This window comes from Nicotiana tabacum, chromosome 5 (genome assembly GCF_000715075.1).
Source record: "Nicotiana tabacum cultivar K326 chromosome 5, ASM71507v2, whole genome shotgun sequence".
NCBI classification, from domain to species: Eukaryota; Viridiplantae; Streptophyta; class Magnoliopsida; order Solanales; family Solanaceae; genus Nicotiana; species Nicotiana tabacum.
This window is the reverse complement of record NC_134084.1, coordinates 93,918,043-93,937,139: the sequence shown is the minus strand read 5'-3', so window position 1 is coordinate 93,937,139 and position 19,097 is coordinate 93,918,043. Positions and strand designations below refer to the sequence as shown.

Sequence of the window (19,097 nt, the reverse complement as noted above, 5' to 3'; positions counted from 1 at the left end):
ACTCAGTTACCAAGATAAATCTTTTCTGATGTGGAAGATCAGACTATGCTGCAACCACAGAGCATACTTAGACAGTACCTTGGCTCTGATACCAATTGTTGCGGAAGCCAAATGTATATAGTGTGAATAAGTCACAACTACTATACCAAAAATTATGACAACCACCAAATAATAAATAAGACAATAAAGCAATAATAAAGGGAACACCAGAATTTACGAGGTTCGGCTAATTTTGCCTACTCCTCGGACGCAACCAAATATTTTATTCCACTCCAAAAATACAAGTGAAATAATACTAAAGAGAGAAGATACAAATGCCTTAAACAGATGAGAAGGCAAATGAGAGGTGTGTTTCAATCCTAAACATTAGGCCTTCTTTTATAGGGGAAAAATCCCCCCAAACTTAACTCCCAACCAATGTGGGACTTTGGCATTTTGCCAAACTTCAACAGGTACAAGACCGAGAAGGGAGAGAGACGACTGAGGGGCCCCCTTTAGAAGGAATTTAACAAGGGAAGTGGAATATTCTCATTTGATTATTCACAAGTCTTGCTAGTTAGCTCTAGGAGTTAATTATAGAAGATTAAATGTCTATTTCAAATGTTATCAACACATCCCCGTTTGATATAACCTCCTTAATTAAGCACCACTTTTGGTTGTTTTCTTGAAGTTGACCTCAGATGTTTTGCTTATCACATATTTCTTGTTAGTTTAATGATGCAAGTGGACGTCCACGAACATATCTTGAATGACCTTAACTTTTAGAGGAAATTGATCTTTCCCATTTTTGTTAGTCTTTTACTTCCTTTGATTCTGTGTTAGTTGGGTTTTAGGAGCAAAGAGGACCAAGATTAGGTACTAAGTACTCCTTATGTCTCATATTATGTGTCGTGTTTCTCTTTTACACGTTATTTCTTAAGAAATATTAATTAGGAAAGGGATTGAATTATTCTACTCTTATTTATGTCTTAAGATATAATCTTTTTTCATTGAATATTTATTCTATTTATTTGTTATCTCCATCTTCAAAAACAATTATTACTAAGGGTAAAAAGGAAAAAAATACCAATTTTGTCTTGAACTTCTAAAATGACAAATAATTGAGAACAACTATTTTTAGTAACCACGACTGTTAATATGAGACGGAAGAAGTATTACTTAAGCTATTTTTGGGTCTAGCTCCCTTGTGTAATATAGTACTAATTTAATATATACGTGACATCGTATAGTGTTTGATTTTTTATTTTTTTAACTCTAAAAATGAGTTATTAACCTCAAGCTTAATGAAGTTGCCAGAGTGATAAACAGAAGATTAAATCCACTTTCAATTTTGTCCAAGTGCAAATTACAGTAGGCTTGGCATGAGGAGATTAGGATTCAAGGACAAGTTCTTTTTCTTTCTACATTGGAAAACTCAATATGAGAATTTGACTGCTCATGTAGTTCCAGCATATAGATAGAGAAGAAGGAGGAGGAGGAAGATAGGGGAAAGAAGTGGTAGAAGAAGATGAGAAAAAGAGGATAATGGAAAAGATTAGGGTCTGAATTCTCATTTAACATAGTCCAAAAAGGATTAATCCAGTAAAATATGTTAATTAGGTGGCACACTGGAATTCTAGCAGGTAACCGTCATGACATAATTACTCCCTTCGTTTCAATTTATATGGTAATATTTGATTGGATATGAAGTTTAAAAAAACAAAAACAAAAACAAAAAAATTGAAACTTGCATTCTCGAATAAGTTATAGATATTGTGACTATAAATCATCTCGTCATAAATAAAATAAAAAATTTAAAGCTAACTTATTTTTAAATAAGAAAGTATGTCATTCTTTCTATACAATAGACGCGACGATCGAATTATATCGATAAGGATGTGTAAACCTAAGGTGAAGAAAAAGATACGAAGATATTTTGTTAAAATAGCACGAGCTAGTCAGTTTTCGGACTGGTAATTCAAAAATAGCCAGCATTTGCCAAGTCATTAAAAAATAGCCACTATTTTGCTGCTACAGAGACCGGTCCAGCATAATATACTGGAGTTTGGTGCACCTCTGTATGAACTTCCAGCATATTATGCTAGACCGGTATACTTTGCTGGCTCCAGTATAATATACTGGAGTTCTAGCAAAGTATACTGGAACTCCAAAGTCCAGTATAATATGCTGGATTATTTTCCGGATTTTGAACAGTGTTCTCGTTTAGATTTATCTTTACATGAAAAGTGGCTAAATTTCGATAACTTTTGAAACTGTGGCTATTTTTGAACGACTATTTGTAAATCGGGCTATTTTTGAATTTCTCCCATATATTTTGCATGACAATTACCCTTTATAGCCCCTCAAAATTTTAATAGCCCATGTTTTGTCCCACTTATAGAAATTGGCCTTTCGACCCAAACATATTGCATATACTAGCCGAAAGGAATGAACATGACAACATAAGTGCCTGTAGCTCAGTGGATAGAGCGTCTGCTTCCTAAGCTAAGGTCGCGGGTTCGACCCCTACCTGGTGTGATAGAGCAATCCTTTTTTGCCCTTTTAAATTGTATTTTGTACTTCTGGATCTGATAAGTATTAGCTAAGAATTGAATGAAATATGTAATGCAGGTCATATACGAAATATTTATTTTGTATATTTTTTGTATAATAACAGTCTATTTTTGTATATGTTTTGCATAGTGACCGTCTATTTTGTATATTTTTTGTATAGTAACAGTCTATTTTTGTATAGTGACAGTCTATTTTGTATAGTAACAATCTATTTTGTATAGTGACAGTCTATTTTGTATATTTTTGTATAGTGACAGTCTATTTTATATAGTGACAGTCTATTTTGTATATATTTTGTATAGTGACAATCTATTTTGTATATATTTTGTATAGTGACAGTCTATTTTGTATATATTTTGTATAGTGACAATCTATTGTATATAAATTGTATAGTTATAGTCCATGTTGTATATTTTTTGTATAATGACAGTCTATTTTGTATAGTGACAGTCTATTTAGTATATATTTTTGTATAATCATAGTTTATTTTTTATACTTTTTGTATAGTGATAGTCTGTTTAGTATGTATTTTGTTTCCAATTATCACTTTCAGAAACATACTTCAATACGTAAAATATGTTTGATTCATCTTCCACAGAAGAGAAAATCAAAAATTATCATAGCCTCATTGTACATAAATGAAACAGAGAGAGTAACAAGAAATTGAGGCTCAGATTTGTGTTTAACCACATGCACAAAAAAAAAATCCAACGACACCATGGCTGCAAAACCCCACTGCGAGCATGCCCCGCCAAGATACGGGTGGGGTTATCTCAAAATTTCCCAATTGATTAATAAGCTCAGAAGGGAATGACAAAATCATCATCGCCTCTTTCACCAGCTCCACCGGCAAACATCGAATGCTCCGGCGAAAGCATTAAAGAAAGAAAAAGAAAAAAAAAATGGAAGTGTTGTTACTAATGCTATTCTTATTTAATCTACTAAACAACCCTTAATAAAATTGATAAAAAGGGATGTTGTTTGGGTTCTTACAGTATATGGAGAAATCAATGACTAATTACAGAGAGAGGCAATCGATCGAGATGATAGAAGAGAACGGGGCAAGGATAGGGATAGGGATAGCAGATTGAGCCGTAATTACTTTTGGGCTAGCCACTAGAATTGCTTTTGGGCTATAAAATGATATTCCAATTTTAAGGCTACCGGGTATTATATGTTTGGGCCGACGGGCTATAAATGATATTCTCTCAAATTTCTTTGGTTTTACATGGTTGGACTCCGTAAAAGGGTTAGTCCTTGGCTTCCTCTTACGTCGTCCATATGCTTTGATCTAAGATCAAAATGTTCAAATATGGGAAAAGAAAAGTGCAAAGGGTTCCAAATCCTGCCACTTGGAGGCAAAATACAGGCATTCTAGTTAATCCAAATAACAAAGAGTTCAAATTTTATATTTCATTACTTCTTCCGTTTTATCTACCTTTGGTGGGTTTGGTTAGATTATTAATTGATTAATTAGGAGATAATGACATTGGCAAAATTGAAAATATCATCGTGCACGCTGCTCTTGTTACATCACCAAACGAAGAAATTAATTATTTCCGTATAAATAAATTCCAAGATTCCTTCCACCTTTTTGGCATAAACGCCAAATTTGCACTTTTGGTTGGAAATCACACTCCATTAAAATTTTAAAATATCTGATTAAGACAAGAAGACTACTCATCGAAATAATGGAGTATTGAGGATAGGACATGCTAATTTAGTTTAAACAAATTACATCTCCCCTTTCAACTTTGGTACGTTGATTATTAGCATGCCCTATTAATTCGTATTTGTCTTTTAAGACAGGAGTTTCTAGGCAAACTCGGAAAAGAAAGAGTGGTTCCCGTCCCGAAACAAAGCATCAGTCAGCTTTTGCCTTCCTTCTAACATAAAATATAGATAAGAAATAGTTTGTATTTGGTTAATTAATTCGAAAAGTATTTTTGAGCAGTAATTAGTGTTTGAACAAGCTTATAAAAGTATTTTTAAGTGTATTTCTCAAAATGCTTTTTCTAACAAATAATTTTTCGGAAGAAGTTAATTTTTTTTTTGCATCTCAAAAATTGTTTACACGATAATAATCATATCATATATACTAAAAGTAGGAACCAACTCAGTCAAAGTTAATTTACAAATATCCTTCAAAAGCTATATGACCATTTTTTCCTTAAAAAAAATTGGTTCTAATGAATAAGGCATCTTCCATGTGATTTTGATAACTACAAATTAGAAAAGAAAATAGAAAATGAAGAAATTACGGTCGGAAAAAGATGCTAATTATGGTCATGGGAGATTCAAAATGGTGATATAGAACCTTGGAAGAGTTTAGAGAGACATCACAAATCATAAGATAAAATTAACATACACACACTCAAAAAAAAAAAAAGGAAATCTAGTAACATATAATAATAAAATTTTACATGCAGCTTGCAATGTGAAGTTGAAAAGGAACATTTATGAACAATACTTAAGAAAATTTAGAGATGAGAAGCAGTTCTTTTATTGCAACTACTTTTTTTTTTGTAGTTCTTTTTTCTTGTTGGCGGAAATGACGATGCTGAGATGGATGTGTGGCCATGCTAAAAGAGATAAGATTAAGAATGAAAATATCCGAGATAAGGTAGGAGTGGCTTGTGTGGTGGACAAGATGCGAGAAGCGAGGATGAGATGGTTCAGGCACGTAAAGAGGAGAGTCACAGATGCCCCAGTGAGGAGGTGTGAGAGGTTGGCTACGGCGAGTCCAAGGAGAGGTAGAGGTACGCCGAAGAAATATTGCGGAGAGGTGATCAGACAGAACATGGTACATCTTCAGTTTACCGAGGACATGACCCTTAATAGGAGGGTGTGAAGGTCGAAATTAGGATTGTAGGTTAGTAAGTAGCTGAGTGTCTTTCCTTTCCAAACTTGTACTTCCTTCTATAGCAGTAGTACTAGTGTTATCCTCGTGTTCCCTATTTTTAGATTGATATTATTACCTCATATTTCTTTGCTTCCTTTTTATTTTTTGTGGTTGTTGCTACTATCTCGCTTTCCATAGTCCTTTGTCATAACTATTGTGTTTTTACTTTATTGAGTCGAGGGTCTTCCGAAAACAGCTTCTATACTTTCACAAGGTAGGGGTAAAATTTGCATACATACTAACCTCCTCAGACCCCACTTGTAGGAATACATTGAGTATGTTTTGTTGCTCTAGAAAAAAAATGGTCATATAGCTTTTGAAGGATATTTTTGTAAATTAATTTTAGACTTAGTAGGTTTTTTAGTATAGTATGATGATGATGAATATCGTAAGCACCATCAACGTTAAGCTTAATAACATAATCATGAGGACAGAGACGGATCTAGGATTTGAGGCTTATGGGTTCCTACCGTAATTTCAGATTAATATGCAATAATAACTGAGTTCACAGTCAGATATTTACCAATATTTAGTGAATTTCTTAATATAAATATAGAGTCTACGCAAGAGTTACTGGGTTCCCGGGAACCCGTAGTATATGCACTAGGTCCGCCCCTGCATGAGGTAGTTGTCATTTTATAGGTTTGCATACACTTTACCCTCCCAACTACACTAGGTTTGTTGTTGTTGAAGGCGGTGCAAGGAGAAGAGGTTACGAAATTGGTAAAATAAAGAAACTCAGTAGCTTACAACATTGGTTACAACTTGAGCAATTTGTTCAAATACATGTATTGCTTTTTTTCCTATTATCGGATACTGCAATAGTGGACAAATGGATGAAACCTCATCTATTTTGCTAAACCCTATTGCAGGTTTTTTTGTGTGTGGGGGGGGGGGGATGTGGAGATCTTGTTCCCCATTGGGAAACTCAAATATGAAAATTTGACTGCTCAGACAGGGAATAGGAGGAAGGAACATATCAACATACAATTTGTTGCTTTCTCCCGTCTCTAACAAGAACATCTTTTTTTCTTGGAGAAATCAGTCTCCAACAATGTTTGATCATGTTATGGAGTGTCAGCAATCTATGCCACCATCAACATGTCCTCAACCCGAATATGACCAGATAGCTACACTAGAATTGAATCCTAATATAATATTTTCTACTTTTGCCAATGTACAAGAAACACATAGGCTTTCAAAGCATCCTGGAAACTCTAATTGTCCAGAAATTTGTCAACTCTTTTGTGTCAGCTGTGTGTGCGAAGAGCATGCTACTGTCCCTCGAGGGTACCAAGTGCCTCTTTTAAAAGCTTCTGAGCTTCTTCCCTTCTCCTATAAAAGCAAATAGAAAACCAACATCACGACTTAAGTGTCATATTATCAAAGAAGAAAAAGACAAGATAGAGAAAATTTATGCCCATATACAAGCCAACAGATACATAATCGCAGCGCAATTCCATGATATTGCTGCATTAATTGAATTGAATAATCTAGAAAAACGTTTGGTATTTTTCACCAAAACTTATAGGAGATTTTCACAGAATAAAGGAGCAAAAGCGTAAGGTGCAACATATTTGTCTCCAATAGAAGTACTTTAGCAGGGGCAGAAACCATCTGTGCTGATGATAGAAGTAAATAAGTCAAAAACTCAAAGGAGCTTCAAGCATCTAAAGGCTGAGTTAGACATCCAAACCCCACAGGGATGATTAGCAGGGCAAGACTAGCTGTTGAAGCTGGTCGACTCCCCCAAAAAAAGATAAAACCATACAAGGATGATTTTAACTGTAAGTGAGAAATAGGAGATTTTAATCTATTAACAACAGACTCAAGTGGTGTAACAGTTAAAAAGGGATATCACAAAGGGCCCACCGATCTGAGGAGGTATCCAAATTCAATGTCAACATTCTCTACTGGCTGGGATTTTATGCCCCTTACCAAAGAGATACAATAAAGTGAGCGGCACTTCTTTTAATTACCGACTAGTAGAAGTATTTTATTTGCCAAAAACTGCCTAGTATACCTGAGGTATACAGAAAACTATGTATGAAAGAGTTCTTTCACTGTTCCCATTCCTAGCAAGGTACTTAAGCAGCTAAACAAGATCAGGAGGAACTTCCTTTGGGAAGGGAACAGCAGATCTCACAAATACCATCTTATCGAATGGTCCAAAGTCACACAATCAAAAAGCAATCGCGGACTGGGTATTAGAGACTTGGCCTTACACAACAAAATCTGATCATGAAATGGCTATGGAGGTTTGGTACAGATGAGACGAGCCTTTGGAAGGAAGTAAGTGTTCTGCTAAATACGGTAGAAGTAATTGCTCTGTTAAACACGGTAGAAGGGACAACCGGAGAACAAAAAAATCTACTCCATCTCATGGGGTTGGTCCTTGGCAACACATCAGCAAGCTGGGAAATGGCTTCTTTGGTCAGGTATCTTTCAAAGCAGGGAATGGTTTAAACATTAGTTTTTGGAAGGATAAATGGTTATACAATACTCCACTCATGGAGGAATACCCAAATTTGTTTCAGATTGCCCAAGATAAGAATTCCTCTAGCTCAAAACAGATGTTGGGAACAGCTGGAGTGTTTTATTCAGAAGATATGTTCAGGATTGGGAAATAGATAGTGTGTTAGAACTGCTAGCAAGTATGGTGAGGTGCACCATTGATGAAACCAAGGCTAACAGAATGATTTGGGGACACAACAGCATTTTTACCAGCTACTATGTTCTCAGAATCAAATAATTGGATTCCTGGCTTTGGAATTCTAATCTGGAAGACCAAACTACCTACCAAGGTCACGTGCTTCAGCTGGATTGCTCTTAAGGAAGCCTATTTAACACAAGACAACCTCAACAACAGAAGGGGATTTCAATTGGTTAACAGATGCTATATGTCTCAAAGCAGTTTTGAGACAGTCAGCCACCTATTCTTCCATTGTAGAGTGGCCAAGGAATTATGGAATATGTTCTATTCCATCTTTTGTATCTAGTGGGTCGTGCCACAGCATATAAGTGAAGCATATACAAGCTGGAGCCTATGGAGAGCTGACAAGACCATCAAGAAGATCTTGGTGATGATCCCTGCAGTTATTTTCTGGTGCCAGTGGAATGAGAGGAACCATAGATGTTTTGATGGGATCTCAACTCCAATTCACTCTCTTAAAACTAGCTGTTTGCTTAACCTTTTTTGTTGGACAAAAAGCTAACTCCTGTAATTAGCTTTGACCATGTTTTAACTTTGTTAGTTCCCTGATTTTTTGACTGACACAATGTAAAGCGCTAACAAACTACATAGTATTTTTGTGCTCTAGTGCTTTGGTTTTTTTGTAACTTTGCATCTTCTTGATGCCTCTTTTAATGAAACACCTTACTTCATCTTTAAAAAAAAAAAAAATACTCCTTCCGCTCAATCATATGTACAAGTAGGGGTATTGTCTACTAAATAGTAAAATAAAGAATTAGAACCTAGCTCCACGAAATTGTATGCCTGATTTCTCTTTGCCTTCAACAGCTTTCCAATACTCCCCTCTAGCTTGCCACACATATAAATGTGGGGCACACCACATATAACGCTCGCCATTCCCCAAAAATTTCATGAAATTTAAAAACAATCATTTGATAGAATTTTGTTGCAGTTAATTACAACCAGTAATCCATCTTTCTCTTGGTATTATTTGAATAAAAGGACAAAAGAAAAAGAACAAGATAAAGCAAAGTTAAAACAAAAATGAAAAAGAACTGAACAGTCTGCATAAGTAATGACATATATAATCATAACTGGAAGTGTTCCATTCTCCAAAAAAAAAAAACTGAAAGTGACTGAACCGGCTTAAATCGTTTCTTTCACTTACAATACCTGTTTGTTGCAGCACAACTAGGTAGACACTTCCCATCTAACAAACGCCCTAGTTCTAATCAAAATCTAATGAAGAAAGAAGCTAAAATATATGATAAAAAGAGCATAAAAACACATCATACCGCTTGATATCCTCTATTGCTTGTTTACGTCGTTGTATTTGAAGTTCTAGAATATGGATAAGTGTAGCTCGAGCCTATAAAAGAAAGAACCAAGGTAAATGATAACTATAGATATATCTTCCATCCATGCTAAAACCAGGGAATATTTGGAAACTTCGATTCACCAATGTTTCACCTGGTGAGGACGCAATGAATTGAGTAGGTGGTGCAAATTCTTGAATATAAGAGATATCTCTTCCACTCTCCGGGCATATTGTGAAGGGCGCTCCACAAGAACATCAGCAAGCTCCAATATATGTAGCTGCAATTCTCTGTTAAGTGCTCTTAGTTCTTTCTTGAAATCTGTAACATGAATCAGCAAAATCAGAAAGATTACTTTTCTGACAAATGACAAATAGTATCTAAATTTTATCTCTGACAACATCCCATATGTAGCATCATCCAATGATCGGGGACATCATGGTACATCCTTTCAAGTTTCAACTAGGGAACAGATTCTGTAACATAACTTTTGCAATCTGTAGGTTCTCAGAAAGCTGAATATCTTTTGTCTAAGAATTGCGTGACCTAAATGACCCCTACCTTGTAACTAATGCAATGTGCAACATCCTAGATCCCCGCCCCAAAATCGAGACGCAGTTTCTTGAGGATATGAAGTTCTCATAGATTTCCCTATTCTTCATTCAAGTCACAAGCTCAGGCAAAGAGAACAGTAATGATAACAATGTAGTTTAACCTTATAGAAAAAATTTACTTGGAACGTACAAAGCAGGAAATAAATATGAGTGCAATTCTCCATGCAGACTCCGTATCTAAAATTAAAGACGATATATCACGAGACACAAAAAAGATGGGCCTAATAGTAAAAGATCCAAAAAAAAATATGGGATCTTTTTTTTTGATGAAGAAATCTGGGTCTAATAAAAGATTCATTCATATCAATCGTTCGCTTAGCTGAGGAGACACAGAGAAAGCTCTTCTCTTTCAATAGTGAGGCAACTCTCTGTCCAATTCTGTCCCGACTCCTGAATCAATTCAATCAGTGGTGAGATTATTTGATCACATACTAGCTTAAGCCTAGAATATGATATTAAATGTGATTGGCTCCTTTCACTCACCTAGCACTTGCCGAAAATATCTGTAAGATGACAGAGAAGGCAGTGAATTCTTATAAAACAGCTGCCGAGCAACCAGAGCTGTCCAAATGGAGGGCCAAAAAGGAAGATTTGAAGAGAAATGATCGTGTTGGTCTCACCATTAAAAACTAAAAATGGACTCTGCTTTTGAACTGATCCTTCAGTACTCTCAGTCAAAGATTGGGCCACTGAAAATGGTGAAATATTGGGAGACAAGGACATGAAGAATGATGCCACTAGTCAACTTTTCTACCCTCGCCGAAGTCCCAATTCTGTTCAAACTCTTGTCAAAAGGAGAAGCAAAGATAATTTGGATGAAGGTAATTGACGATTTTGGGAGGCTTTTTGGTTGCTTGACTGGTGCTCATTCTTTACTTTATTATTAGAAGAGAGAAAATGCGGGTAGTGAAAATTGTAGGAATATACATTTGCCATATATGGAGTCCTTCAATGAATAGGTGATATAGCGGTGGCTTTAATGATGTTGGCCTGGGTATCAATGTGTTGGACGATGAAGGTAGCAAAGTACCAAGAACATTTTGGTTGGTGACAGCTAGTTTGGCTACTGGGTTTAGATATTACAGGAGATGGATCTGAACTCACCACGAACCCTTGAGATTGACAAATAATAGTTAGCTCAGGACAAGGGGTCGATGTCGCCGGACGGAGTTAAAATATTAGATAAATTCATTGTAATATAAATTATAGTTATCAACAAATATCCTACATACACTTTGTATGTAAAAGCAGAATATTTACTCAATATTTGAATTAGAAAATAATTGTTTATCATATTATGTGTCAAAAAACTCTTGCGTTGGGAGTTTTTCTTGTACATTGTTATTTACTCAACGTAAGACTCGTCTCCTTTCTTCCCTGGTTTCACATGATACAGGTGCCACAAAAGTTAGGCCAACATTTATAGTGAAGATAGTACAGTCACCAACTCACCGTTCCATACCTCAATACTTATGTGAATCTGTCATCAAAGCGAATCTACCAACTAGAGCAATGCGGATATAGAAATTTGCCACTTGGCGTGTGGATCCTGTCAGTGTGCCACATCAGCTCTACGTCAAGTTCACTTACTAGCATGGCAAGCAGTCAAGTGCCACATTGATAGTCTGGTTAATCCCACATCATCAATCCAGCCCAGTCTACACCACAACTACGTCAACTCATCATGAAAGAAAAAACCATTCCTTGAGTTTTTCAACGTCCTGATCAGGTTCTACTTTTCTAATAAAAATGGCAATGTGAACAAAAATCAGAAATCTCGTTCAACAGAGAAGCTAATTTTGGTTTCTAATTTAGCTTTTGAAATTTAACACAACTAAGTTCTTGTCAACCATCTCACTCACATAAACCAATCATTAGTTACATGCATCAATCACTCTTCATCTATTGTGTCCTGGATTCTGAATTTAGAAGCTTCAGATATATATATTAACCTATTTTTCCAAATCTATCAAGAACAGTTACCCCGACCAAACACATCCAAACTATGGCCAAATGAGAAGATCAAATTCCCATTATTCTATCTTTAACTCTTAACACCTCCTATATGATTCTGAACTGCCATTAGACCTTACATCTATCAGGAAACCTACTCAGTCCGTTGAATATTCTATAACGTTTAAGTAATCAATCGGTTCCTGTTTTAGATAGAGGAGGATTGGCAAAGGACATGAGTCACGGGGCCTTTATTATCTCTTTAGTGCCTCGTCTTCTATGAAATGTACCAACGGTCAGTCTCCTCTTCTTATCCATAAGTATCTTGGTCATCCCTATCTCTCAAAGCTTCAACATGTAATTCCTGATTTTTCCTCCATGTCATGAATAAAATGTGAGCTGTGCCAATTTAAGGGATCAAAAACATTCTTCTTTACCAAAACTAACCAATAGTAGAATAGCATTCCCTTTATTTACATGATATATTAGAATAATCAAGTCGGGTTAATACTAGTTTCGACTTCTATTATTTTATCACCTTTATGTATAATTATAATCGCACCTTTTGAGTATTATTAATGAAAAGTCGCTCCTAGCTATTTCCTATATTTAAATAATTCTGTGTCAAAATTAATATCAAAGTTGGAGTCCATAATCGCACCCTACAGAGTGACAATTGCCAGAGAGTATTTCACGAGTCATTTCAGAAGATTCATGTCTTTTCAGAAAATATTCCATCAATCGATTGATCCTCCTGCTCCACAACAAAATAAGGTAGTCAATTGTGTACAAAACGATCACCTAGGTAGGACCACCCGCACCTTATTACTCCATTATAATGTTCCTTTACAATTCTGCATGGGGTTCTAGTTGTATTTTACCTAATCAACAATATGCCTTCATTTTTTTAATAAGGTACGATTTTATTACAAAGGTACCAAGATGGTATGAGTTACAACAGTCCAACATCTGCCACTAACATGGCAACTACAAATCTCCTATCTCTTCTAAAAAGTCCAAGTACTGCTCCATTTTTCAATAGTACTTCTGGAAACAAGTTATCTTCTCCCTTCATAACAGACACTATTTCTTTCCAACCAAATTGTCCATGAAACACACAAAGGAATTGTCCTCCATACTGCTTGTCTAATGTTTGCCATTTTCTGATGATGCCATTGTTCCAACAAGCTCTTAACACTGTTAGGCATTACCCACTTAACGCATACAAAATCACACCTACAAATTATTATGTCCTTCATCCTAATGAACCTTTGCCTAAACTTCTACCTAGGATTTTTGGAGCATCAACGCGATACGACTAATCAATGTGTACTTGTTATCTCTCACGGGTACCGGGTAATTCCATCCAACAAGGCTTGGATAAATGAAAGAAACCACCTAAATTTAACTGTGGTCTCCGATGATCAACTCCAACTGCATCGACCACCAAGCACACTAAGCACACTCTGGGTAGTTGGGATATATATTATCATTCTATATTGGATGTTGAAATGTCAATCGCAATCTCTATGAAAGTACTACATTCCCGGTTAGGTATTTTTGTATTCTATAAATTGCATGTCTAACTTCAGAGAATCGTACATTTCTTTCTTGCTTCTCGCTTAAAGGCCAATGGACCTTCTTATGCAAATTGGTTTGATAATGAACATGATCATGTAAATTGGAACTTTTGGACCTATATGTTTCGAAGAATGGGGTTCAACAGAAATGGAACCCATATAAGACAACTATGTTTTAATGCTAAAATTATCTACTTTGTTGAAAGGCACGAATATGGTTTGTTGAGAGTTTGTTCTCTAAAATCTCTAGCATATCCACTGATTCAGGCATATGAGAAGAAATCATTTAGTGTTTGTTGCTTCTGCTTGAAGCAAAAAAAGTTCTTTTTTGTTTCACTCATAGTTTTGGTGTACAAAATATACACTGATATGTAGATAATGGGACAAACTTGATAGATGGTTTGGGATCTAATACTTTGTGACTGTTGGAAGGGAATCCGAATATAATATAGTTGAGGAAAGAGATTTATTACTAGAGAAGTGATCAGAAGCTCCTGGATCAATGAACCCAAGGGTCAAGCACAGAAGATTGAAAGACATAGGCAATTGGGTCTAGGTTACCTGTTTGGACAACAAATGCAGATGAGAGTTGTGGAGATATTTGAAACCGTGCCTCCTTATAAGAAACTCTTTTTTATTCAAATAAGCGGAACATCATATTGCTCAAACAACATGAGATCACTTTCTTATAAGCAATGTTTCCAAATCCAGGTGATATGGTGATTGGAGCGGAAGAAGTTGAAAACTCTGGCAGAAAACCAAACAAGCTACCAAAACGTCTTTTTGCTGTAAAAAGTTCTAGAATATTCTATTGGCCAAAAAGTGACTTAAGAGTTTCTGAGAAAATTTGATAGAGGAGTTCCTTGCACCCAAGAGTGCAGCTTAGTTGTCAATGAAGTGGGAGGAGAACCATGAGATCTTTCCCCGCGAAGGCAAAAAAAACACTAGGTAATTTCTTCTCATTTGCCTAAGTTTTGGTGGGTAGAGTTACCCGGTACCGGTAACTGTGCTGGTCAATTGTAGCAGCTTCCCGGTGAAATAGTCGAGGTGCGCACAAACTAGCGTGACACTAGCATCATTAAAAAAAAAGGAGTTCCGTGGACAAGTTGACCTTTAGGAGAGCTGGCTGGAAGATTGCCGAAAGTTAAAGTGAGGATATCCAGAAAACTGATCTTGCGGAAAATAGGCTGACCCTCACGGACAACTTATACAGCCATCAGAAAATGCGCAGAGACAATCTTTTTTTCCTCCCTGATGTCGTTGACTGATACCACATGAGAAATGAAGAAATACAAAGGAGAAAAAAATGGAGAATGTATTGCTTGATATTCCTCAAGCTATAGGGTGTATTAAATAGTACATACACCGATTTTGAACTATAGGAAAGAAGTCAACGTTACATAGTTACAAGAAAATGATATCTCCCTATCTGATTTAGTTAGTATACAGCATATCTACATCTTTTATTTAATAAAGAGCATATCTACACAATATTCTTAATAGTCTGCTTCACATATTTGCTCAAAACCAAAAAGTAAAAAAATGCTTAATAAGCATAAGAGGCATTAGTGTGTCCTACACTGCTATTATCATCTAAAACAAATAAAGAGGGGAAAATTCTATTATGGTACTAGTTAGACAAATTTTAAAGACACTGGACAATTCTAGAATGTCCAGCAACAACAGCGATCTGACGGAGGAACTACACGCTCCTATTTCAGCATACCAATTTTTTTAGTACAGAGGGGATGGGGAAGGCATAGCGCCTTATGAATATTCAGCCTTTCAGATAAAGCTGAGGAATAGAGCCACAGTTAGCAATGGAGAATAAGGTAAATGAAGAAAACTTATCATCAGAGTCAATGATTTAACACTAGTAGCATTAATTATGTCCTATGTCAACGAAAGAAAGACTAGCACAAAGTTTTCTCTCGTTAGTAATTAAAGAAACTTAAGTACTAGGCGGTGTTACTAGCCAAAAATAGCCAGCAAATAGCATAACCTGTTAAAACAACTACACCATGTCTAATACAATTCTAGTGGGAAGGGGATGGTCTAGAACTTTACCAACATTAGGCCCTTTTGGGTATAATTGACGAACACCCTGATCTTCCAAACTTGGGAGTACATCATCAGTCTGCACCAATGACAAAAACAATACTGAGCCACTTGCACATAGTCATCAAACAAAAACCACCGGGCACAACTTAATTTCAGGAACACAACTGACAAACAAATTCACAAAAGACAAGCACAGAGTAACCAGAAAAAGTATTCTTGATAAAAAGTCATTTACCCAATCCAGTTCAATATAATATAAGATAAAGGCGAGAGCCTTATTGAAAGCCTCATTCATATTTCGGAATACATAAAATCCAAACCTTTGCTACTCAAATAGCTCAATGAACTTAATATTAGCATCAGACATTTCCCCCTTACTCTTTTGCATTAATTTTTTCTGCACACATTGAATTAATTCCAGACTTTTACCCCAAAAGCAATATGTGAACAAATTGAGAATGTGATTCAATCTATACATAAATTAACAAAAAGAAAATCTTTCAAGGAAAAGAGCTAGCAAGAATCTCAAATACACCTTATTATACATTTAAATACATACCACATTAAGCACAAGTGAGCAATTGGGTATCATAGGGTAGTTTTTCTTTTTTCTTTTTTCTTTTTCTTTTTTTTTTTTTGGAGGGGGGGAGGAGGAGGAGGAGAACAGGTGACAGACATTACATACAGTGTAGTTGCTACCAAAGAGGGTGAGAGAACAGGTGAGAGACATTACATACAGTGTAGTTGCTACCAAAGAGGAGATAGGTGCCGTCAATGGGAGGGGGAGGTTCAGGAGCAGAGTTGGGATCTTGAAGATAGTCCTTATACAGCCTGTAATACGGCGGCGGCGGTGGGTATGTCGCTGTCGACATATCTGATCTGATTTCACTTAACCAACGTTTCTTTTCAACCAAAAATGGTGATTTATCTCGGCGTTGAGTCGACACTTGGACAGAGAAATGTCGGACCTCTGCAGTAGTGTATTGCCGACGGGAACACAAATTATTGTATCATAAACTTCCTTTTTGTTACTTTGACCCCTTTGGCTTATCAAATTATTGTTTTTACTATTGTAGCAAATAAAAGTTCAAAGTTGTCCCTTAAGTTTGGACTAAAACTCAAAATCGTCTTTATCCTTTAATATAGAGCATTACTACTCCTTTATATCAATATTTTAAATGGCTTTCTTGGGAATCGCTTCGAGACTAGTCCCGAAGTAGAGTACTGTCAAAATGTTCTGAGGCGCATGTGGGGCTTAATTCTGTAAGGATTACGCTTCAAACGCCCGACTGTGCACCCAAAACACACCTAACGCTCACCGTTCGAGACTCGTCTAACAGTTCCTAGTGCAATCATGCGTCAAATCTCCTAATTAGCATTGTTAATACTCAAATTCTTTAATAAACAAATAATTAATATTTTTATTCATCTACAAGGTATGGAAATTGAGAGTAACTCAAAATAATGAGCTATACTACTGCATAATTACTAATTGAGAACATCGGAGAGTGAATATCATTTGAATAAGGCAAAATACATAAGTTACCCCCTGAACTATGAACCAAATCCCTGTTACACACTTTTTGTGGACAAAAATTATCTTACACACTCAACCTTTTAAAAGTGTGTCTAAGACACATTACTTTTAACAGTTGGCGGGCGCGTGTTTATACATAAAAGAGGCAAGTGGAGTTAAATCTTTTGGGTCTGAACCATTATCTAAATGCCACATATCCAGCCTTCTTTATTTTTTAAAAATTTTAGAGTCATTTGGATGATGTTTATTTTTAATATTCTTAATATTCCTTACCTTCTCCTATTTATACCACACTAATGATGATTAATACATATAATATTACACTAATCTGTCCGCAAATTAACAATTGGCAGATTGTTAAAGAATGAATTTGTTCAAGTTGGAGATGTAAGCAAAGTATTATGTGAAGATCTCAGTTGATAACATAAGCAAGTCGGCAATCGCCGGAGCTCCGATGGTAAGGCAACCATGAAACAAACAAACGACATCAAAACTATGGGTCGTCGGAGTCTTTAATTTTCCGACCAATATTCAGATGAAACAAAAAAGTGAGAAGAAGAGACACAAAAATAAAATAAAAAACGATAGAGAAGCTTCGTCTCTTGTCAAAATTCGGCAGAACTAGCAAAGATCTGACCATTCTTAGGCGAGTTTCCTCCAGATCCGATTATCTGGAATCGAGTTGTTTGGTGGCTAATAGTTGTGGCAGAGGAGTTGGCCAGCTATTGGGTGTGAAGTGAGAAGATGATGGAGGAAAATGGAGGACATGTGATTTGGAGGGATTATTCCAGTGGATTCTAACGGAGGAACAAATTTTAATGGAGAAGTTAGACTATGAGTAGGGTAGGGAAAGATGAGAGACGGGTTGGAGAGGGGGGGTCTTTTGATTATTTTTATTTTTTAAAGAAAAGATATTAATTAGGGTGGAAATGAATATTTTATTTTTTTCTTGAGTTATGACATGTGTCAAGACTTAATTGGTGCGTGATATCACACATAATTTGGCAAACTCGTGAAGAAAAAAGTAGTGTGTCTTAGACACACTTTTAAAAGGTTGAGTGTGTAAGATGATTTTTGTCCACAAAAAGTGTGTAACAGGGATTTGGTTCATAGTTCAGGGGGTAACTTATGTATTTTGTCTTTGAATAACCAAAAATACATATTCACTTACTATAAGTATTTATATTTTAGTTCTATGTCTCTCAATATTATCAAACCTTTCTTATTTTACTATTTAGAAGCAATTTTTAGTTTACTCGTGAGGAATGATATTTTAAATTACAATATTGAGGGAGTTTATTGATTATTAATTTTTAACAGAGGCAAACTGTATAATTTGATAATATTTATTAAAAGTATTGTGATCTTTTAGTCATTTGAATGATAAAACATTATAGTTGATTTTTATCTTATTGTAACTTTAATGCAACAACAACAACAAGAAGCCCAATGGAGTCTAGGGAGGATAAAATGTACGCAGACCTTACCCCTACCTTTAAAAAGGCAGAGAGGTTGTTTTCGGTAGATCCTCAACTTAGGAAGGAAAAAAAGAAGGGGCAATAACAAGCAAAATTATCTAAAGACCAAAGAAAAATGACAAAACTGACACGAAGTAATGCAAACAGAAAACTAAAATAAGGCAGCAATAAGTAATAACAACAATCTAGGGATAAAAAGAAATACCCGAAAGACGTTAAGAGATGTATCAAAGCTACTGTGACAAACAAGGACAATACTCGGCTACCTAAACCTCTACCTTTATTCTCAACCTCCACACCTTCCTATCTATGGTCATGTCCTCAGTCATCTAGAGCAACGTTATATCTCGCCTAATCACCTCACCCCAATACTTCTTCGGTCTGTCTCTACCTCTTCATTGGCCCTCCAAC

At 35.8% G+C, this 19,097-nt stretch overlaps 1 protein-coding gene across 1 annotated transcript; it reads right to left on the bottom strand.

The window, feature by feature from the left end:
• Positions 1-6,388: 6,388 nt before the first annotated feature.
• LOC107770575 (mediator of RNA polymerase II transcription subunit 7a-like) lies at positions 6,389-16,683 on the bottom strand. Its single transcript, XM_016589896.2, has 5 exons — positions 16,409-16,683; positions 15,678-15,747; positions 9,618-9,784; positions 9,443-9,516; positions 6,389-6,790 (listed from the first exon to the last, which is right to left on the bottom strand). Exons 1-5 carry the CDS (start codon positions 16,541-16,543, stop codon positions 6,730-6,732), a joined length of 507 nt encoding a protein of 168 aa, XP_016445382.2. The 5' UTR covers positions 16,544-16,683; the 3' UTR covers positions 6,389-6,729.
• Between the last annotated feature and the right edge of the window lie 2,414 nt (positions 16,684-19,097).